Source organism: Oryza glaberrima, chromosome 1 (genome assembly GCF_000147395.1).
Source record: "Oryza glaberrima chromosome 1, OglaRS2, whole genome shotgun sequence".
Taxonomy (NCBI): Eukaryota; Viridiplantae; Streptophyta; class Magnoliopsida; order Poales; family Poaceae; genus Oryza; species Oryza glaberrima.
The window spans coordinates 16,094,597-16,118,476 of NC_068326.1; the positions used below are offsets into that span (position 1 = coordinate 16,094,597).

The following is a 23,880-nucleotide window of genomic DNA, read 5'->3' on the forward strand; positions in this document are numbered from 1 at the left end:
AGGAAAAAAAAATCAAGCTTATTGATTATGTCTATTACAGATGGGTATATATGTATATGGTGTACTGCTCTAGCAGTTTCTCTGTGTTGGAGATATTGTGCTCGCCATACACATGTACATGTTGGGGGTCTCAAGACAAACATTATTCACAAATTTAGCCTTACATATCTCCAGAGTACCTTTATACAAAATTATCTTTCTTCTTCCAATATATGTGATTTCACTTTTCTAAAGCATTCCATAAGTGTCTCTCAGTAGCTGTACCAAATAGTAAGTATTTCATAAACATTTTCTTACTCCTTATGTTTTTCTCGGGGGAAAGAAATATATTAATTAAACGACGACTGGATTACAATCTCAGGACAGGTGTTCAGAAACACACTTGGGAGCCTGAGAGCCAAACAACACTTTGTTTCAGGCATAGGCCGAGTAGAGCAAGACCATGCGTTACAAAATTACTATGCCTTCCAATCTTCTGGATTTGGGCAACTGGAGCTTGCTGCAAGGCCGCCTTTGCCTCCTGGATGAAATGCCAAAATAAAAGACTCATCGGGTTTCACTGAGTGAGTTCCATTTTGCTTTTACATTTTTCTTTTGTCTTTTTGTCTTTTGAAGCACCCTAGGTACGAAAACAAGTGTGGGGTGATCTTGTGCTCACATGACGCATTCACATACAAGATTACCCATGTTTGTGCTACACCGTGACGCTTGCACATTCATAAGATGAGACGAAGCAACCATTGCACAAGGCTGCACGTCTTCACACTCACATATGAGCGTTGGTTTGCACGTTTATCCTTCATATCCTTAATTCCTTGAGTTGGATTAATTTTGCCTTTTCTAAAATTAACTGAACAATTAAAATGAGTATTGACATGATCAACTAGAGTCTCCGAATTGCTTGTTAAAATGACTTGCATACCTTCTATTCCCTGCACACACCTTCTATGACTTACATACTCATGGGACCACGTGTTATCTAAGTTATTGATTAATGAGAGATGGCCTAATGATATGAAACTTGCACTTGATGTTGAACCCTTGGAATTTATAAAGGAAAATAAAATAACTTTGCATACTCCTCAATGTTGTTCCTTTCCTACCAAAGCCATATGTCAATCTTAATGACGAAACCTGCTTGCTATCATTTTGAGTTTTGCCAAATGGTTGTGACCCTTGTTAGATTATTTTCATATTCTCATGACCAAAGTCTTGTGCACTTAGCCACCAAAAATTTTGCTTTTTCTCCGCACTGTAGGATTAGCAACACATTCCATTCACTTTCATATGCTAAACTTCTACACCAGAAGTCGGCATCCACCAAATAAAGACTAAAAACATTGTATGGTCTCTCCTCTAATGATCCATGCCAAATGAGACATGAGCTAAAAAAAAACTCTGCTCAAAAGAGAATGAAGCAAATTTTCTCAAGCATGATAAAAAAAAAGTATAGTGATGTTCTCTGGAATAAAAGTGCAAGCAGGAGGATCATAAAAAAAATGAGTCACCATCCCATTTTCATTTTTTCCACTCTCCCATTTCCACCCATAAATATAGGTGACCAAGCTTGGTCATGGTTTTATGATTAGTTATCTTCTTACATCCTCTATTTGACTTTACAATATATCTGATGTAAGTATGTCTTTTCTTATTCCCTATCCTGATCTCCACATAAGCCTTATTAGAAATATAGGATGAGAAAATGCAACATCAATGCCTTGATGAGTGATTTGAGATAAATTAATTCAGAAGTATAGTAAAAGTTATATTGTAACGAGCATCAAAGAAAACCCCAAGGTAATTCACCAGAAGGAGTAAATGTGACTTGATTCGAGGACCATTCCATTCTTCAATCACTCAAGATGACATGATAGACGCATCAAGGTTCACAGACAAAAGTTTGTCTTGGAATATTTAGTATGTTATATCATTAAGCAGAAAGTCATTACTATAATATATTCATGAGCTTTACTCAGGGACAAGTAAAGGATAAGTGTGGGGGTGTTGTTGACGGTCGTTAAGTGCAAACTTTAACCATCAACTTATGCATAAAAGAGATCAAATATACTATTGAGACTTAGTGGTAGCACCTAATTAAAACTAACCTAAGTTGCTAGGCTTGGTGAAGGATAAGTCTAACAAAGCAACTAGGTTATGTTTTGCAATCCTAGGGTGATAAGGGCTCAAGTATGTCTCTATGAATGTAAATTGCACAAAAGTAAATGCAATAAGTGAATGAGACAAGAGACAAAGGAAATTTTACTTGAGGTTCGGAAACTCGCTGGTTTCTAATCCCCGTTGAGGCAAACCCAACTTCACCGCTCAAAACCACGAAGCCACCACAAGCCCCCTTCGTCAAGGGGTGGGCAAGGTTGGAGCCGGCCCACGAGAAGTGGACTATCAAGCCTCGATCACTAGGGTAGTTCTTCCTTCACTCCGAAGGTGGTGAACTCCAAATCACGCACAAACCGGCACCAGGCCTTCTGTACAATCTCCTTGGAGAGGTCACCAGGCAACACCTCCACAAGTCGTCTATGAGAGGGCAACCTCCAAGAGTAACAAGTAACAACCTAGCTTGAAGATGATCAAGTGCCACACTAGCTCTACAATGAAGCAATGCACTTGTCTTGGCTCAATCAACTCTCAAACACACCAAATGGATGAACACAAGCTCAAGAGAGTGTATGCAAATTAAGCAAGTGCCATGAGAGTCCCCTTGCTATTGATGGGGGAGTATTTATACCCACATCCACAAAAACTGGCCGTTGGGGTCGAAATCCCCAACCCCTGATGCCTGCCAATCAGACCACCATAGGGTGGTCGGTCAGACCGCCAATTGGTGTAACGGCTAGAAGCCGTTACGGTTCATTTATTGCATAGGCACAACTAGCACGGTTTGACCACCATAGGTCGGCCGGTCAGATTGGCCTCGGCTCTGGCAGCTCTAGATCGCCAAGCTAGGGGTATCCAACCGACTCAAAGGAGGCCCGGTCAAACTGAGCCTGGCCCGGTCTGACCAGCATGGGGCCTGCGGTCAGACTAGCCATGGTCAGGGGATGTATGAGTAAAAGTAGTTGAACCAAGTGACAATGCAAGAAATGTTAGTTCTCTTTCTTTGTCGAGATAATTGACGATCGAAAAAGGTACTTAATGACGGTCAACATTAATACTCATCATTTTATTCATATTCTTTATATGCGGTTGGTTGGTCAAGTATTAGAGATCATTAACAGGATCATTGTAACTAACAATTTCATTGAGTTAAATAAAAGATATAGGTCCTTAGAAATGGAAAAGGTGCTAATGCTCAAGTCACATCATGACACCTAATGATCAAGATGAATAGTTTGCTTGGTCAAAGGATGAAAAAAGTTGAAATATGCAAGCAAAGATCAATTGATGAGAATTACTGTGAAGATATTGAAGAGGTGGGGTATGAAGTAGCTATCCATGGAAAGATATTGAAGGGCAAGAAATGATTGGTCGTCATAGGCCATGTGGTGGTGAAGGGCAAGCAATGGCTTGGCACCAAGGACCGAATCTGGAGGTAAAGGACAAGTGAAGGCTTTGTCGTGATGTATTGTGCGAGGCCATTTAAAGCTATAGGTAAACATCATCAATCTTTTAAAGAATACAAGGTGAAATGGTTTTGGTGTTAACATCCCTCAAGACAAAGAAAGGAAGAAATCATGAAGGTATTCCTGTTGGTATAGTTTTCTTTCTATTTGCGTTTGAGTATAGGATTGGCGTATTATTAAGTGGGATGCAATGTCGATGTGTTTGTTTATGTCTCAGTGCTCAAAGTTTCATATCCAAGTGCTACATTGAGAGAAAACCCAAACTTAACCAATCCTTTGAGTGGTTTTAGACATTGGTTTTAACTGGGTTGGGTACCCCTCTAGGTAAGCTTTTTATAGAGTCCAAGATCATAAACAATGAACTTCCGGGTGCAAGAAGCTATGGTTGTTTCAAAGATTATAGAGAATTTGGATTTTTCCCTTTAATTACTAACAAATTATGGATTTCGAGCCCTGCTCTACACCCTCTACATAATCTTGTAGATAAAATATTATTTTAATATCCATAGAAACAATGATAATCCATGTGTTTACACTGTTAGAGATATAATTGATTAGAGTTACTTTCAATCTTTTCCGTGTTTGGATAAGGATTGGTTTAGTTCCCAATTTTATTTTCTTAAAAATGTCACATCAAATTTTTAGACACATGCATAAAGCATTAAATATAGATAAAACAAAAACTAATTACATAGTTTGCATGAAAATCGTGAGACAAATCTTTTGAGCCTAATTAGTCCCTGATTAACCATAAGTGCTACAGTAACCCATATGTGCTAATGAAGCTTAATTAGGCTCGAAAGATTGTCTCGCGGTTTCCAGGCGAGTTATGAAATTAGTTTTTTCATTCATGTCCAAAACCCTCTTCCGATATCCGATCAAATATCCGATGAGATATCCAAAAATTTTCTTTTTCCCAACTAAACTGGGCACAAGTAGTCAGATAATAGCATAGCAGTCACAAAATTATGTAAACCCTAGCTGGCTGTCCGTCCTTCCCCCTCCACAGCGTTAGTGGCGGCTCACCGCAATTCTGTCCCCAATCCAGGGTCATTTGACTCATTTCCTCTTCCTGCCCTCGGGGAGTACGTGAGGGCCTAAAAGTACCTCGCCCCCAAACCCTAGAACCCCACACCACACCCAATTCGCCCACCCAAACCCTAGTCCTCCCGATGCTGTGATCCGCCGCGCGTGCCCCATGGCTCTAGACGGCCCCGCGGAGCGACGGGACGAGGCCCAGGCCGCGATGGGTAATGGCAACGGCGTGGCCCCGCCGCCGTTGCGGCCGGCCGGCCGGCCCTCCGGGGCGCCGGCGTGCGCAGATCGGCGGCTGCGGTTGAACCCCAACATGGAGCACAAGCCGCAGGACTACAGCGACGTCCGCGGCGAGTACGCACCAGCTGTATACAGTGCACTTGAGCGGCACCTCCCACCCAGTGTCCTTGATGCCAACCGGGAAATCAAGCTGCAGCTCATGCGAGAGGTCCTCGGCCACTACTGGCCCCATGGTGAGCGCAACAAGGTGAGGTTGTGGATCTTGTTAGATAGAAATATATATGGGCCTTGCGTGTTTTTTTAAGTGTTTGCTGTGGCCCTTTTGTCGATAGAATTTTGTTTTGTTTTATTTTTTTACTACGCACTCTGAAATTAGAGATTCAGAATGGGCGATGGTGAAGAAAGTAACTGCTGAGTTGTATGCCCATTAGGTGGAATAATGTGGTTCTTGTGCCAGCAACTTCTGGCAGGCAGGTGTTGTGGCTGGAGAAGGGTACGAGGTGCAGCCACAAATGCTGGACTAAATCCAATAACCAAAAGATTTGTCTGTTCATTTTGCATAAGACAAGCTGTAGCCAGCCCAGACAATACCAGACAATTGTTTGTTTTGCGATGCATATGCTTGGTTCTGTTATCAGCGGACGGACTGATTCTTGTTTTCAAAGGCATTAGTTCATATATGTAGGATTATTCCCAATTATCCAATTACTTAATCCAACATGTCGTGGATATGCTAAAGATCGTGTTACACCTGAAGGATCACATTGAATGGAGCAGGATCTGAATCTTGTTTCCATCAAAGAAACCATTGAATGTGGATATCTTATTGCCAGTATCCTAACTAAAAGGTGTATTTTCCATCATGAATTTGTTTAGATACGACTGTGTTATAATTTATGCCAGCGCTGCAATTTGCGTGAGCCTTTTAATTAATGTGTAACATTTGTTGAATTTTGTAATCTAATTTTATACTTTTAAGTTTTATTAATTAAATACCATTTTAAGTTAGTAATTTCTTAATATCTAATAGGTCATGATGAATTTAGGGAAGTCTGATCTGTGTTAGTGTTGAATGATATTTTAGTTGAGTGTAAACAATATCTGAATTTGATGATTTGATCCAAAATTGCTGTGAAAAATTTGATCTGGATTTGGCATACCTGCTGTTAATATGTGCCAATGCCCCAATCTAGTACACCCTTTCTAGGTATAACTGGATGCATGTGATGATGGAAGATCCTATTTAAGAATGCATGCAATTTTGTAACTTATATTAGATGAACATAAGGGACTAATTAACCATGGGCAAGTTTGGTTTGATGCGAAATATTGCCCTACCCTTTATTTGGTAGCTTCAAACTCTTGCTAGCTATTTGGATTGGATCCCCCCCCCCCTCCCCTGAAAAAAAAAATCTTGCCAAATCAATATAATTGATACAACTTTACCCTACCAAAAATTTGGTAGTGCCAAAGCTTGCCCAAAGGTTTAGCATTACCAATGGTTTGGTAGAGTAGAGAACCAAACTCACCCTAAATACATACACAATTTGGGTTAGAGACAAAATATTGTGATAATCACTTCCTTTCTAAATAATTGTCTCTATGGGTTAATCACTAGGCTTTTCCTTACCTAATCGTCACTTGGTCCACCTTAAAGGTGTCATAATATCCTTCTGTTTGCCTTTATCTGCTAGTTATGCCATGGCACTTTCCTTGATCAACCTGTGCTTATGAAAAATGTTTGGTGGAAGCCTATCTCTTGCTTGATCTGCTTGATTGATACAACATTATGGATTGGCTGTTTCTAGGACATCCTAAAATTAGTCTTGTTCAATACTTATATTATGACGCCATCGATCCGAACTAATCTATCTTGAACTGCAATTTGGATCTATGCAGTACTGTACTAATTGAACTTCATTCTATAAAGGATTCTAAAAAATCATATTGTTTATCTGTAGCTTAAGAGTTCTTTTTCCTTGTAGCATAGCAAATTGCATGATATATCTTGGTTGTCTTGGAATTCGAAATTTGATTTTAGTTTTGGTGATTGAGAAAAAAAAAAGAGTAAATTCGACTGGCAGTATATAAACTTTTAAGATTTGGTGCAAAACAAGGCCAAAATGACCACATGGGCAAATCTGGCTGACTTGACAAGGATTCCATCTAGCTGAGCAGTGGACCCTGGAGTTTTCAGGAGCCAAATCAAAGTCTTCATGCACATAAATACAATTAGGGTCCTTATTCATGAAAAGTGAAGTACAAATAGGTCAAATAGTCTTACATAACACAAACAAACGTTTAGTCATTTCGGGCTTTTTTCATGGCATATAAATGCTTGATTACATCCAGAGAAAGATGATCATATATTCAGAGGAAGTGAAAAGGTGAAAGACTACCTGGTCATCTGGTGTTGCCTGTTGCCACCTTCAGTTGCTGGTCGCGTGCTACCCAGGGATGCTACGCTTGCAGGCCATGAGTTGCAGCCCTGTCAGGCATCGTCGCCAGTACTCCATGCTCAGGGGGTTGGGGCTCAGCTGTTCAGGGGCCATTCTGCAAGGGAGTGCTATTGGCTTTGCTAGACTCTAACTCACTGGCAGTTCCACTTCACACGCGCCTCCAACGGAAACCCTCAAGATGTTGAAAGGCTTTGTTGCATGTGCACTCCCGCATTGACGCAAGCACACGCATGGTCTTCCGGTGGGTGACTGCACCTAGGCTTCTTGGGCTTTGGTTTACTACATCCTTTTTCCTTTTTGCAAATTTGTTGGGTATGCCAGTGTCCACGTAGCATCCCATGGGTCCGCCCCTGTAGATGAGGTGTACTTCATTGGTTAGTTGTTCCTTGATATTGCTGTAGAAATGAAAGCATGCTATGTTATGGAGCTTCTTGTGTTGTTCCGGCTAACTTGTAATCGAAGAATGGGATTGAAGATAAGGATGTGAATCTTATCCCGTGTAAATAGATGGTACGTACCCGGATAAGGTGGGATCCGGATACCTCTCAATAGCCAGTTCCCTGTGTCTATATAAAGGGAACCGGGAACCCTAAAGCAGGTGATCACTACACGCTACTCCTAATGTCGTATTGCGAACCCCTACACAGATCTAATCCACATAAGTGGACTAAGGTATTACCTCTCCCTAAGGGCCTGAACCAGTATCCCTGTGTCACCATCCCTCCATGATCTTTTGCACCCCATAAATATTATTGCTGATCCGTAGAATTGACAAGGTGAGTCAACGTGGCTGAACCCATACCAGGATAGCTCACAACACAAACCATCACTTGGTTGTCATCCTTGTTAACACCAAGGCAACCAGATTTGCCTTCTTGGATTGTGTGTCTTGGTTCGCACCTATGAGTCTATTATATTTTGCTAGTTATTGCACTAATGTGTATCCTCCATTCAAGTTTGTTTACCACAAGTGCAATCATATTTGTTAAAATATAAAGTGTATTTGGTATGAAGCATATAATTTATGCAAATTTTGAGGTAATAGGAGCAAAGTTGCAGAAAGAAAAGATAGCCATTTAAATTCTGCTGATATTACTTGCATGTGCAAGACTAGAATGGATTGGTATCACGGGAAACGGATGCAAAAATTAAGCAATGCTTAACATCAATATATATTTTATTGTTTACAATAAACTTTGATGTTATGCCTAGCGGTAGGACTTTTTAGTATAAGTTTATGATGTTCAAAGAAGCTGTTACTGCATACCACAGAGATCAGGTCAAAATATTTGTGGCTGCTTCAGATATTTGTAATTGCATATTAATTTCATATATTAAATTTAATTCGTCATGAGATGCTATATCTTAGTTTTGCAACGACGAGGGAGTTTGAGCTGGAACATGTCAAAAGAAAACACATGTAGTGGTTTAATTTTTCCTTAAGTAGTATGAGTGAACAAAGAAAGGTCACCTCGAATTATTTTTTGCATTTCCAGAGTTTCAACCTTCCCATTTTCTGCAGCTGTAAGATTAGTTCTGTTGAGATTGTCATATGAAGTGTTCTTTTATTGCAGGTTCAAAGGCACAGAGAATACAGACAGAGAATACTCAACCATTATAAGGTTAGCGTTTCAGCATAGCTGACATTTCGAATTATCTCTAAATATTTTGAAATGGGGGAATATGCATGTTTTTTCTTGTGCATAACTATATTTGCACATAGAAATATGCAGTCCAGGAATTCAGGAATTATATCATGTATTGTATGATTTGTTATTTCTTTTGAGCGTTAAGCAGGGTGTGATATGAGATGTTTATGGAACAATTGTATTGGTCCTGTACGACCAGCCATATGTGATTTCCCAGGTGATTGCATGAGCAAAATCTTTGTTCTTGAAGAGTGCAGCTGGTTCCTGGTACAAAAGGGCACAATTGGTTGGACAAGAGGTCCGTGAAGAGTGTAGGGTGGTAGGATACTGGAAGATCATAGATAAAAGAATTACAATCCAGGCATCCAGTATGCGCTAGTAATTCAATATTTACAACTGTTTGAATCAAGTATGCATGACTGTGACAGAGCACTACAGGTACCATGAATAATTTAGTTATGGAGAGCCTTCCGAGATTTGGTTATCCAATCAGCATTTCCTGTGTTGGTTGCCTTGTGTGCATGATCTTAGAAAGCTGCTTATGGAATATTTATCTTATTATGTCAAACGAATTTGGAATTAAATTTCTATGTTTACATGGCAAAATATAAAAAAATATACTTCTTTTATTAAATGAAGTATACTTCTTTTTTATTAAAAAATATACTTCTTTCTATGTCGATATGGCAAAATAAATTTCTATGGCATGAGCGGTAATGAATCCCCAGACAGGAGAATTAAATGAATTGTGAGCTGACGTGGGTTTCAGTCAACAATATGTGGGTTCCTTGATTTCACTAACAGCTAGAGCTCAAGCAAGTGGAAATATCAATGAAACTAAATGGCACCATGTGTTTGTTACAGTTCATTCATGTGTACACTACAGTTGTAGTGTATGGACTGGAAGTCATCAATCTTATTGAGAAATTGAAACTAAATCTATTTGTTTTTTGTGCTAGTAATAATAACTTATATTTTTTTTATTTTCCTGACAGCCACTTCATAAAGAGCTATACAAAATGCGCCCTTCATCGTTCTTTTTACCAACATTCCTTGAAGCTATTAGGACCAATACAGAAGAAAGCTTTAGAAGCATTATGACTGAGCCAGTTCCTGGTGTTTATTCATTTGCTATGTTACAGCCTAATTTTTGTGAGATGCTATTACAGGAGGTATGGTAGCATATAACATACAATTTTGATATTGCTATATCATGTTTTGTTACAAACTTACAATGATAAAACAATGTTTTACACCTTGTAGGTAGAGAACTTCGAAAAATGGGTCCACACAATGAAATTTAAGATAATGAGGCCAAATACAATGAACAAGTATGGTGCTGTCCTTGATGATTTTGGCCTGGAAGTTATGCTGAACCAATTCATGGAACAGTTCATAGCTCCAATGTCTACAGGTTATCTTATCGACTGCTATCCTTGTTAAATAGAGGCAGAATCACTAGCATTTTCAAAATATATTTCCTATATTGATTTTATGCTGTGTTAATCTTCAGTATTATATCCTGAGGTTGGTGGAGGAACATTAGATACACACCATGCTTTTGTTGTTGAGTATGGGAAAGACAGGGATGTTGAACTCGGTAAGTTACCATTATAAATTTATAATATTGTTTTATACTTAATAGCCTGTAAAATCATATGAAGTAAAAGAATTTTTCTTGATTGATCATGTCTGCATTCAGCTATTCCATGTAACTATGGATACTATTTGTATTGTTGTTCCTCCCTGTTGAGAAATCAGTCAATCACATATCAGTTTTTGAGCCAATGGTTTGGCCTTTCCTACTTAAAATGGCAATATGTTGAAACTAGTTTCAATGACTAGATGATAAATCAATATGACCAACTTTCACTGTCAGGAACTTGTGGAACTGCTATCAAAGGTAGAGGTCACATCTTCTCTATCTAGTCTGGAGTCTGGAATTTCTCTTCTCTCTCTGTCTACTATATTTCGGACAGAGGGAGTATCTTATTGTGCACTATACGCTTAGATATATTTGTACTACTATCACCTAGGGGTGTTCATCGACAGGAAAGATTAGCTATCATGATGAAAAATGAATGCTATGCTGGCTCTTAATGAAGTAGAACAAAGACCGGGGCTGATAGAATGGCATGATAAAACCGTTTTCTTTCTCAGTTTTTTTTTTTGAAGAGGGGGGGGGGGGGGGGGGGGTAAGGATTCAAGGGACTAAGAAAGTTCTTAAGTTCAACTAACTTAGTGCCCGAAATTTCAGTGGATAACTTACATCTTTCCAAACCTTGCTTTAAACTACCTTACGAACAGCAGTTGAGAACTTGAAATCTGGGCAGCAGATGAGATTTAGTAATTCTGCTTTTTGGTGCCTACATGTTGTACCGTTTATTTTACAACTAATTGACATTGTAGTCATGTTAGGCCACTGAAATGATCATCAGTTAATTGTTTGGGGTGTTCTCGACTTCTTGTTATAAATGAGGCAAGAGGCATAATTTGCTTCAGAAAGGAGTGGCTAGTATCATGTTACCAGAAACTTTAAGGTCCTTGCCTATTAGTCTTAAATTCTTTTCAGAGCCAATCCACCTTCCCAGGTTGTTCCTGCATCGCAGATCGCACACATTACTAGAATTTCTGGATGTAAAGATGGTTTCACGCTTTTATTTACTTCTTTTATCCAGGTAGTTAAATATGAAACATTAAAAGCATGTCAGAAAACTTCATTCTATTCGCGTGAAATTTTGATATGGTATATTTGTCACTGTTCTAAAACAATACCTACAAGGCCACACACAAGGAATGGGTGCGCAACCTTGTAATGCTTAAGCCGCATTAGAGTTCCATAAAGAAATGTTCTTTTGTAATTAACAGAGTTCCATAATTTCATTAATTTTCTTAGTTGCACTTTTTTTTAAGTATATCGATTTGCCTTAGTTCCTAATGATACTTTTGCCATTTTTCATTCACAGTTTTTGTTCAAACATTTCTTTTCTGTTCTAAACCGTTTCTCAACATTATAGGTTTCCACGTTGACGATTCTGAGGTTACATTGAATGTTTGCCTTGGCAAGCAATTCTCTGGTGGTGAGTTATACTTTCGTGGCATCCGTTGTGAGAATCATGTGAATTCAGAGACACAGCATGAGGTAGATGAACTTTTATGTTTTAGTTGCATTTAATATCTATTTTTAAATTTCAACCCACCTCTTTTCTTCTCTTCTGTGAGTGCATTTATGTGGTGTTGAAACTTATTTTGTTCAGATTTTTTTTTTGCATGAAACTTGTCATTTACTTGCAACATATTCTGGTTAATTTGTTCACGGAAGTTACACAATACATAATTGAAGATATATATTTTTTTACCCTTTTCAATTTCATTACTCATGTTGCAGGAAATGTTCGATTACTCTCATGTTCCTGGACGAGCTGTGCTCCATCGTGGTCGTCATAGGCATGGTGCCCGACCGACATCATCTGGGCTCAGAATCAATCTTCTTTTGTGGTGCAGAAGGTATACAAGTCTTACAGATCTTCCCATACAATTTTGATTGTCAAAGATTTCAGTGACCTTTTGTCTTGCTTGTTTAAAGCACATACTGGGCATGTATTATAGCTACCGTTTATGCGGACATTTGAGGTTTAGTTCAGTGAAATATTATGACCATATATATGTATGCATTTTTTTCCTTAACTTATCATGTTTTATTGGTGCTTGTTTCACGGAAAGTTGTGTTGGTATTGCATAGTTCATGTCAAGGGTAAGAAACCTGAAACTACAAAATACACCTGATCAAAGGCCTCTCACGAGTGCTGTGGAATCAAGGTAGTTAGTGGAATCTTTACTGATTTAAGATTTTGCTGTTACAGCTTGCAAAAGTTACGGAGTCCTATTGTTTTGAAGGGATTAGCTATTTCCAACATGGTTGTAGTCTCAACAAAGACATTCCTCATAGTCAAATGTTGACAATAGTTCCTGTAAATCAATTTGTAGATTGATTACTGATAAGACAGCTCAAGCGAGTCTAGCCTGAGATATAAAACCACACTAGCCAATAAAAAAGGTAGCCAAACAAAACTAGGGAGTTTTCATCCAGGCGAACAAGTAGAAAGAGCTTACTTGGTAGTGGGGAGCTCTTGCTGCATTATCTGTTTTAGCAGCTCTTATTTCTATTGAGTGCTCAACTAGCTCTTAAACATTAAAAGGATACTTATCCAGAAAGGTCAGTTGCCCCTTACTTTTACTGACAGAACATAACAACCACTGATGATTTTATTTTATTTTAGTATTTTTCACCAAATAATACTAAAGATAATGTTCTTCACCTAGCATAACTTCCTCATGAAACTTTTAACTTAATACTCCATCTGGTTGCAAAAACATGTTTCGGACATCTCTCAATTCAAACTTTGAAAATTTTAAACATCAATATCATTTTAATTATTTAAAAAGGATGCAGGCAAACCATATGTATATATTTTGTTGGGCTTTACAGATGTATTAGTTGTAGAAGTTGTATTATGAAGATCATGTTGGTGTCCAAAATGACATTTTTTTTATGGTAGAGGTAATTATTAGATTTGTAGTGTACGTAACTCTATAATAGATAGTGTAATGTTGATTTCTTTAGATTGTATCACCTGTGCGCTATCATATAATGATGATGCTAAAAAGGTTCAGATTCGCACGCAAATCTGTTTTGTGGTTAATGATGAAGTGATGGAAATTTGGTAAACCATAATAGACATACGAGCATACGACTATATGAGCTGTTGTATTGTATCATTAAATCAAAATTCCAACTTATGGTATGCTTTAGTGAAGGATCAATATTTTATTTATGTTCCTTTTTGTTTTATTAGAACCGTACTTGTTCTTTAGCAGTGATTTGAATAAAATTGCACACGGATGTTTTTTATTAGGACTAAGATTAGATAAGACATATGGAGTAGTTTGAATGGAGAAAGGTGGAGCAATGTTATGTTGTTTGAATAAGATGCAGCCAGGCGCAATAGTAAAATTTCAGGAACAAAACAAGATGCAAACATAGGAAAGGTTTAAGAGGTCAACATAAGTTGTTCCATGAAAAACTTCTCTTTAACAATGTATCATCTCCCTAGCTATGTATCTGTACGTATGCTACTTTCTGTGCAATTTAGGGAGGGATTTTAGAAAGATTTTGCTTCCATTGACAAATCCAAAAACTGAACATATATATGGAACTCCATAAGGTTGAGTTCAAATTTGATTTTTCTGTAAACAAGATAGACATACATTTTCTTCTGATGTATGAGATTCCACTGTCTGTCCATCATACTGAAAGAGCCTAGTGCTTACCACTCGGATAGCTTAAGGTTAGTAAATCAACAAAACATTAATGGAACAAGAAGTTTGAGACAACAAAGCATTAGTGCAAAATTACAAATATTTTGAGATAATGGTCATGATTACAGATTTAAGATGCTCTATTGCATATCTTAATTTGTAACAAGTTTGGTGCTAAATATGTAGATCTGTGATACTTCGTGTTGAATCTGTAGTTATGTCAAAATATATGTGGTTTTGCTAAATTTATCTTTATATTTATGTCATTCAAATGCAATCCCAAAGGTTATTCTTTCTCTTGACATCCGCAAAGAGAACTTGTTACTGGTTACTGGCTACTGGCTACTGGCTACTGGCTACTGAAAAGATTATCTTTCTTGTGGCTACTGGCTACTAGCAAGCTAACTTGCAGCTAAAATTAATAGTTCCTGTGCACAGCTCTGTGTTCAGGGAGATGAAGAAATATCAGAAGGACTTTTCGGGCTGGTGTGGTGAATGTAAACGTGAGAAGAAGGAGAGGCAGATTCATGCTGTTAAAGCAACTAAGCTGGTAAATTATCATTTCTCCAAAACCTGTACAGTACATGTCGCTGTTAACTCCATGTTCAATTCTTAGATGTCTTTTGTTTTGTTTTCTGGTTTTTTGTTTGATCAGGCGTTTCTTAGGGGTGCTGGAGGGGCAACGATTTAAATTATATTTGCTTTATGTATTTATACAATCTTGTATTATATTATACTTTACTGTCATTTGGGAAGCAGCTAGTGTGATCTTCAGTTTTTCTGGTCACAATCATTAGTGGTCACAGGTGTATGTAAATTGAACTTGTGATCAAATCAAGCTGAAACTTAGTGGAGGATCGCATGTTAGTGTGAAAGGAGTGCTAGCAGAATAGCAACTCCCCCCTTCAATATTGTCTAAGCCTGATATTGTACAGATAAGTGCATCTGCATAGAATGTTCTAATCTGTCATCAAATTTGGTTCTAATCTGTCATCAAATTTGGGTGATGCAACCTTTTATGCACCTGTTGCCTTGTTGCTTCATTTAGAGCAAGTCTAACTATAAGCTTATATGTGAATAAGAGAGAACAAGAAAAATGAAGTGTTAGGTCTCGAGATATGCTACAAGCTAAATGCATTAGTTACATAAGTGAGAGAAAGAAGAAAATTAGAGACAACTTTATTAGAGACAACTTTATAGCTATCTAGATTCATTAATATCAATATGAATGTGGGAAATGCTAGAATGACTTACATTGTGAAACTCAATATAAATGTGGGAAATGCTAGAATGACTTACATTGTGAAACGGAGAAAGTATATGTTAGCTTTAATACTACTTAGTTAGCTCTAATATTAAACAAACTTGCTCTTAGTGATGTTCTCACAGAAACGAGAGATTCGCTTAATTGTATTTTTCCGAGGAGGCATTTGTGGTAAATTGTGTTTGCCTCTTTACGCTCCCTTCTGTACCAATGCTTTTCTAGAAATTTTCTATTCTTGCTTTTGTATTTTAACATAATAGAAAAAATGTATTCATTCCTATTTTCTAACATTTTCATATTTGTTCTGACTATTTGCTTGCTCGAGAATTGTATACAGATACTCTTGAATCAAACGACATGCCTAATTGAGCTCCAGATTGTTTAAATAGAGTAATTAGAGGTTATCGTTTGCACAAGATAGTGTCTGTTGGGTGAAACGCACGAGCAACTATGGATTTTTGCAACAAATACGGAGATAGAGAAAAAAAAGAGATGTCCATTCACGTGGGCCTCACTACTTTTAGTTTTTTTTTTACCAGTGCACCCCACAGTTCCCAAACCGTTGCCAAAATTGCTGGTGGGGGTCGTGTACTCGTGTGGCCGGTATGGATACTTGAAGGGTGCTCGATACCTGATTTTAAAGTCTAAGGGTGTATTTTATATAGAGTGAAAAGTTGAGGGGGTTAAATGAACTTATCACTACTAGAAATGTCTTCTTTTATGCCAGTTTAACTTGGGAACATATCCTATGCGCATAAGCTTCCCGTGCACACTAAGGGCCTGTTTGGCACAACTCTAGCTTCAGCTCCACCCCTCCTGGAGCTGGAGTTCAGCCAAACAGTTTCAGCTCCACCAAAACTGATAGTAGAGCTGGGTGGAGCTCTCTCACAAAATGAACTAGAGTTGTGGAGCTGGATATAGGTAGCTCCACAACTCCACTCCAGACCCAACTTCTGAAGCTAAATTTAGGAGTTGAAGCTATAACAAAGAGACCCTAACTAGCAATGACATAAAAAATTCTACACAAAATTGAACATTTACTCCTATTAGTATTACACATATCTACAAGTCTTATATTCAAATTCATTATATTTTAGCCGTAACAAAAAAGTAAAAAAAATCTGACAGTTTTAAGGGTAAAAGTCTGTCAGAATTGTCTTTTTTATTATGGCTAAAATATAATGAATTTGAAGATAAAATTTCACATGTAATTGTAATACTATTCGAAATATGTATACAATTTTTTGTAGAATTTTTCGTGACATTTGCTAGTTAGTGTGTACGGAGTGTGCATGGGAAGTTTGTGTATAAAGGATATGTTCCTGTATAATTTAAACAAGCACTTGGTGAGCTAATTTGGGTGATTACCGGATTTGATTGACAAAACATAACTAACTGGAGAGGGCTTAACATCAACTGTCATGGTTAGTAACGTCAAAAGGACACAAACAGCTAGTTTCTTTCAAACATGCCTATTTTGAACAAAGAATTTGTGGAAGAATTCTATAGGGATTTTGAACAAGAACAGGTTGCCACGGATTCGATATGTTTTGTGAAACACGATAAGCGCACAGGTCAAGCCTGAAATAGATTTAACTCGTGATGGTTTGAATGAGTGAAATAAAAGCAGGTTTTAGTAAAAGAAGTTTAATTCAATTTTTCCAAAAAACAAAACCAGTTCTAGCTTATTACTCTCTCTGTCCTAAATTATAAAGCCTGTATTTTTTAATACACGGTATTCAATGATATATTTTAATTATTAATTTATTTCATATTATATTATTAATAACTGTAAAAATAATATCACATAAAAATATTTTAAAATACGAATCTACTGATATAACATAAGTAATATTGATATTATTGTAATTAAGCGTTAAAAGTTGTACGGAAGGAGTATCATGTTATTTTAGATCTCACTTTTTGGCTGGGTGGTTTAAGTGCGCGCATAGCATAATGAAACCAGCTTTTGTAGAAACTCTATGGTGTCTTTGTGATAAAAACGCGATTTCCAGTTTAGAGCAAATTTGCTTTCCTATCCAGAAGATTGGTACAATAATCAAATAATAATTTATCTAAAACAAGATTAAGTGAACTATAATTAACAGCACGTGAGATCTAAACAACCCCGTCGAGAATCATAAAACTATAAAAGCATTTACAATTTTTTGCAGCCTCATAATGTTTTTCGACTATATCATTCATAAGACAGCATGGGTTTAAATTAATTTGATCTTTTATTAATTCATTCATAAGATAGCAAAGCAAGTTTGAATTACCATATGGTTACCATGTACTGGCAACATGAAATTATACTTACTACCTACGTCCGTTTTAAGCATAGCCAACTCATGTGTCTAACTTTGATCATTCGTTTTATTTAATTTTTTTTATGATTAGTATTTTTATTGTTATTAGAAGAGAAAATATGAATAGTATTTTATGCGTGACTTATGTTTTTTAATATTTTCAAAAAAAATTAAATAAGACGAACAATCAAAGTTGAACATAGAAACTCATGGTTGTGTTTAAAAGGGACGAATGGAGTATTTAGTTACTACCCTTCATATGGTTGTGTTTAAAATAGGACGAATGGAGTATTTAGTTACTGCCCTTCATGTGCAACTGAATTTACCAGTAAAGGTTATTTTACTAGTACTTTTTAGAACATGATGACAATTAGTTCATTTGAAGACTTATTTACCTTAATTTGAGGATCATTTGTTGGAACTACGCGTGGCTCTGTTTATTACTCTATTTCGCATTATAAAACGCGTTGGGCTCTCATTTCGTTTAGATGCATTAACATCCAATATAAATTAGATAGATATATGAAATATGAATCTATTCAAAACCTAAAATGTCTTATACTGTGAAACACAACAACGAAACAAAGGAAGTAGATTTTCTTCATGTTTTATCTTTAGGCGTGTAATGCTAACATTTTACCTTTTCTTTTTAATTTAAACAATGCAGATAAATGGGGCGTACCCAGTGAACTCTCTCTTTCCTAGTCAGTGAGCTTATGTGTTCTCCCCTTCTTTCATTCATGTCATGATTCTGTGTAAATGGATTTCAGCTTGTAGCAGAATTTTACAGGTATTTCACTCAAACAAGTTTACACGCAACGCTAGTACTTGGAATTTGTTTTTCTTTAATGGTAGCTAGGATAGTAATCTGTTTGTAATACTCTCTCTGTACCATATTTCTAGCTATGAATATGGATTCATAGCTAAAAGTTGTTATATTTTAGGATAGAATAGTAATATTCAGAAATTGCAAAAACCGCACAAGGTATGAATGTTTCTTATATTGTTTAATCTTTAGTAGGTATGCAGGCTCTCTGTGGAGTGAATATGTTGGATATATTTGAATTCCCTTCCATGTTCTAATTGCACTTTGGTTTTTCTTTGTTTGGCAGGTGTTCAATCTCACTACTGCTCAATAAACTGCATGGAAAATGATTAAGCCACCAACTAAATTACATTCTCTATAGTCTAACAATGGGAAGAACTATTAGCTTTTGTTCGTGGGTTTACTATGGATATATATATTTGGATGAGTTTTGGCTGCACAAATGGCAACATTCTACCTGATTGTTATTGTTTATTGTGAAATAAAAGATAAATAAGCAATAAAGATAGTGATTTATTGTTTTTCAATGGGCCTTGAAAACTGTGAGGGTCTCACAGTGGGGCAGCCATTTCAGCCTTGACCATTCTGTCTACTTTGGGCCTTTTTGGCAAATGGGTTAGACAAATGATTTTCCTAGCCATCCATTATCCATCCTCATTTCATTGTAAACCTTTACCCATTTTCCTATCCCGATCTTACTCTTCTTATCCCATATCTAAACAAACCCTTCAAGTCAAGGGTTCCTTAAGCATGACACATCGGGCATGAAGGCTTTCCCCTTAGCTTGTCGGCCCATGTGCTTTCTCCCCCCACACGCATAGCAATTTTATTAAAAGATTTCTCAATTTTCATTAAATCTTATAGAAAGAGATAGAATTTCTTCTTTTTTTTTTAGGGATTTTAGGGAAAATGAGGCTCTTGTCATTTTTTATTCTATTACTGAACAGAATGGGAAGACAGGGTTGGTTATTCTTCGTCTACGAATATCCAAATTTTAACTCTAATACTCCATAGATAGTTCGAATTGAATAGCAGCAATAATCAATTTTAGCACGAATTGTTTGGAGGGGAAGTCTACCTTTTTTGATGCATTCGGCACGCGCAATTTCTTTTCCTGCGAGACGGCCTGCAATTTTTTACTTTTACTCCCTTTATATCCATTTTTTTAGTTAATTCAATGCCTTTTTTCATTGCCTTTCGGAATGAAACTCTATTTTTTTTAATTGGAAAGCTATATATTCTACAAGAATGATAGGTTGTCTATAAGATTCTTTCACTTTTTCGATCCCAATATTAAGTCTCTGGTTTACAGAATTAACTTCAAATTTTAGAACAATTTATTGGCACACAACAAATTTCTTGAATAGTAATGGTATTTTTTTTAAATCAACATATTTGTAATGGCATAGATCCAATTAACCCTTGATTCTAACAGGGTCTACCCCTAGTCGGTAGGGGTGGTCATTCGGTCTAAATGAAAATTTCGGTCTCGGTCTTCGGTCTTTCAGTCTTTTCGGTCTTTGAAAACTGAAGACCGAATTTCAGCACAAAAAATGTTAGGACCGACAAATTCGGTCTTGGTCTTTTCGGTCTCGGTCTCGGTCTTGATCGAAATTCAACAAAATTTTCATATATGCAAAGGAATAATAGAAATTTTCAACAAAAAAATCACAAAAAAATTCGTAAGCACTTATGAGTAAAGACTCTTATTAGGTTGCATGCATAGAAGAAGTATGGATGTGAAAATAAGAGTTTAATCCTATTAAACATAGTGGATTGTAGATTGCATTTAGACTTTTTTTTTGGATAATTCGGTCTTTTTGATTCGGTTAACCGAGGAGACTAACCGAATTGATCGAACAAAATTCGGTCTATCACTACCGAGGACCGAATTGATGACCGAATTTCTCGGTCTCGGTCTTTTCGGTTCGGTCTTTTTCTGCCCACCCCTACTAGTCGGTTTGGTTTTGTGTAACATCCTGGGTTTTATCTATAGTCTTAGTTGTCCTAATGACTTGGTCACACTAGCTGATAGCGGTGTTGATCGAACCATGATGCTAACTAGGACTTATTAATGTATTGAATTGTAGTTTCTGTTTTGGATTTCTTGGCTTATTTATGTTGGTATTTCTTATGTTCACAGATAAATCCGCAAATTCACGGATACCGCTATAGTACTTCCCCTTAGAGTATTCCAATGGTATCGAACAAAATTCAATCCAAGGACAACAACTGATGATAGATTGGGTAGAGATAATTCCTCTATCTTTTAATTAGCTACTTAAATTAAAGGTAAAACTCTATCGAATGCTTCAGGCACCGGTCCTCCCCTGGTCTGCCAGGCTGAGTCCGGTCTTGAGCTCTATGATGTACCCAAACATTGAGGGATACAAGGGATGGACAAGGCTGTCACCACTTGCATTCTACCTCACTTTCCGTGGAGCACACAACAAACAAAGGAAATTTCTAACCTAGACACCACACCTATGTTATTAATTACTACTCTAGCCTTGCGAAAGAACTTCCTTCTTTATCTAAAGTCCTAGTACTAGAACATAGTTGCACACTAAGTGATAAACCAACATCGATGAGAATATATCTCACTTAAATAAACTAACTAAAGAACATAAAGAAACTCGAATACTTACCTTATAGAAGGAAGCATCCGCTGAAATACAATTGAGAGAAGAAGGCCAACAGTACCGGCTTTCTCCAGAACTCCATTTGAAGAATGCCGACTTTCTCTGGAATTCAATTTGAAGAATGCCGACAGTCCGGCACTCCTCCATAAAATTCTCGGAGGTACTCCAACAGCCAACATACTAAAGTAATGTCTAAAAGTGAGTTGTACTCTATTTTGTTGTGCAAGTTGAAGTGTGTATGAACTCCTTTTATAGTGTGCCAATGACAATCTGAACTATTGGAAGGGCGGTTATTGTGAACAACGGAATTTTGCATCAAGATCGAAGAATAATAAAACCTAGATTTATCAAATATATAATTTCCAGATGTAGGCCAATTTACTTAAATATTTAATTGAAACTTATTATTACTCGCAAAGTAGATAAACTAATATTGGCTATGATAGTTTAAATCGTCATCATTAGCAATCTAAATTTATTAATCACAATCTAGATAGATCGGACCTAACTAAGACATTGTAGGGAAAGTAATGAAGGCAGCAGCTTGACCTATTCTGACAAAATCTATGTATTAGCCGATACAGTAGATTAAATTATGATAAGCAAATAACTTATCAGCTAAAACTCCGATAAAACTATATTGAATACCTATTAGTTTGAGTAAATATAGTTAATATGTTATAACCTAGAAGATTGGACTCAACCAAGATTGTTCTAGATTAATAACAAGTTTAGTATATTTAAACGGGTCGATCGATACTTTTGATAGTGTTTGATATAAAAACCCTGACTATGATTGCAAAAACGATCAAACAAAGAGTCGAATCTTAACTAGTATGCCGGACTTAACTGAGAAAGTACTAATTCCGCTGTTACAAGCAAAGTTGACAAAAACTTACTTTCTTGCCAGAGATTGAAACCGATGCAGCCTAAACTCGAAACAAGAACTCGTCGAAAGTAAAACTAGGGTTGGTGATGCATCGAAATTTGTATATTGAACTGTTGTTTTACAAAGACCCTGGGTGTACATATTTATACCAATGGGCTATACTAAGTCCGACTCCACTACAATCGGATCGACTCAGGACTGTACCTCTAAGCAAGGAAAATACTATTACAACTCCTACTCAAACACGACTCTGATCGGTTAACCTAAAAGATAAATCTTCTAAGTCTGATTCTAACACGACTCCATCAGCCCAGAAATCTATCTATAAAAATAGAAACTTAAAAACCTTCCTTATCACGGAAGTAATTTACAAAAACCCAGATAAACTTGCCAACCAAATCAACTAAAATCATGGCATGAATTCCATCTTTGACTCGGCCTTGACTAACAATAATTGCCAAATTTTGCCGTTTACATCTGCGAATTGTTAGTATAAAGAGTGAATTGCACTTTATGGCAGGTTTTATTACCCAAGTTGCAAATTGGAGCAGCAATCAGCAGATCTTTTCACCTTTGACTAGGTTTTATTACCAAACTTGGCTTTTTTAATCAGTGGCCCAAACGTCAGCATCAAATAGTGTTCTTCCTCTCCTCTCCTCCCTAATCACGGCCAGTTACTTGTGGTTGACGAGGAAGCCGAGATGAGAGCGGACTCAACGGAGGAAGGAGATGAGAAGGATATACGCACAAAAAAAATGTTCAAGAATGCAGGCCTCCACTAGTATGCCGCCGTCCATGTATTGCTGCTCGAGCTCGATTTCCGTTGGTGCCGTATGCGCTCTGCTCAACCTACACATTCTGCCATGCCCTGCGTATCGTGGAGCATTGGAGCAAGCATAGTTGATGCTTTGGTGAACTGCACCGGTGAATGCCCCCAATTTGTGGAGGCTATAGCGAGCGCCTACTGCTCATCGCCAAGGAGCATCTCCTCTGAGCCATGCCCTCTACCTGACGTGAAGCTCGAGGATCTCCCATTTTCCCAGTTCCCAAAATCAACGCAAGAAGCGAGCACCTAGCTAGCAGATCATTGATTGGTAGTAGTTGAATCCTGCATTCCTGCTCATGCTGATATGATGCACTGAGGATTTGAGGAGCCGCATGCTGCTGCCTTCATGAGCTCACCAAGTTTCCTATATGGTAGAGAAGAAAGTGACGAGAGAGCTGGAGAGGGAAGTGGTACAAAGTGACTCATTTTGCAAACTTATCTAGTCCAAAGTGAAAATATTTTCTTCTCCCTAGTCCAAGATGCAACCTTGGTAAACATAAGTGGCCCATTGTGCAATTAACTCTAGTATAAATTATGACTTAGGCTATGAAAAGTGTAAGAACAAAGCAAGAAAAGAAGATAAAACTCATAAATTGTTATCGTTTTATTTCATCAACTATGTTTAGTATTTTGTCAATAATTTGCACAAGGCCCCCGAATTCGATGGGACAACCCTGTAGTAAATATTGAGGTTTCAACTATTGAAACATAAAAAAGGGTTGTAAGATCAAAAGTTAAAAATATAAAAAATAGTCAAATCCCAATTAAAACATTCTTGTAACACTCATTTAACATTAAATTTTAATTATTGACACATAAAATTAACACTACCATTCCCCACCTC

General features: G+C 37.2%; 1 protein-coding gene across 1 annotated transcript; it reads left to right on the forward strand.

The window, feature by feature from the left end:
- The first annotated feature begins 4,611 nt into the window (after positions 1-4,611).
- LOC127775252 (2-oxoglutarate and iron-dependent oxygenase domain-containing protein CP2) lies at positions 4,612-15,303 on the forward strand. Its single transcript, XM_052301558.1, has 9 exons — positions 4,612-5,100; positions 8,887-8,934; positions 9,957-10,133; positions 10,225-10,375; positions 10,475-10,561; positions 11,979-12,103; positions 12,350-12,468; positions 14,719-14,830; positions 14,936-15,303. Exons 1-9 carry the CDS (start codon positions 4,777-4,779, stop codon positions 14,969-14,971), a joined length of 1,179 nt encoding a protein of 392 aa, XP_052157518.1. The 5' UTR covers positions 4,612-4,776; the 3' UTR covers positions 14,972-15,303.
- Positions 15,304-23,880: the final 8,577 nt, after the last annotated feature.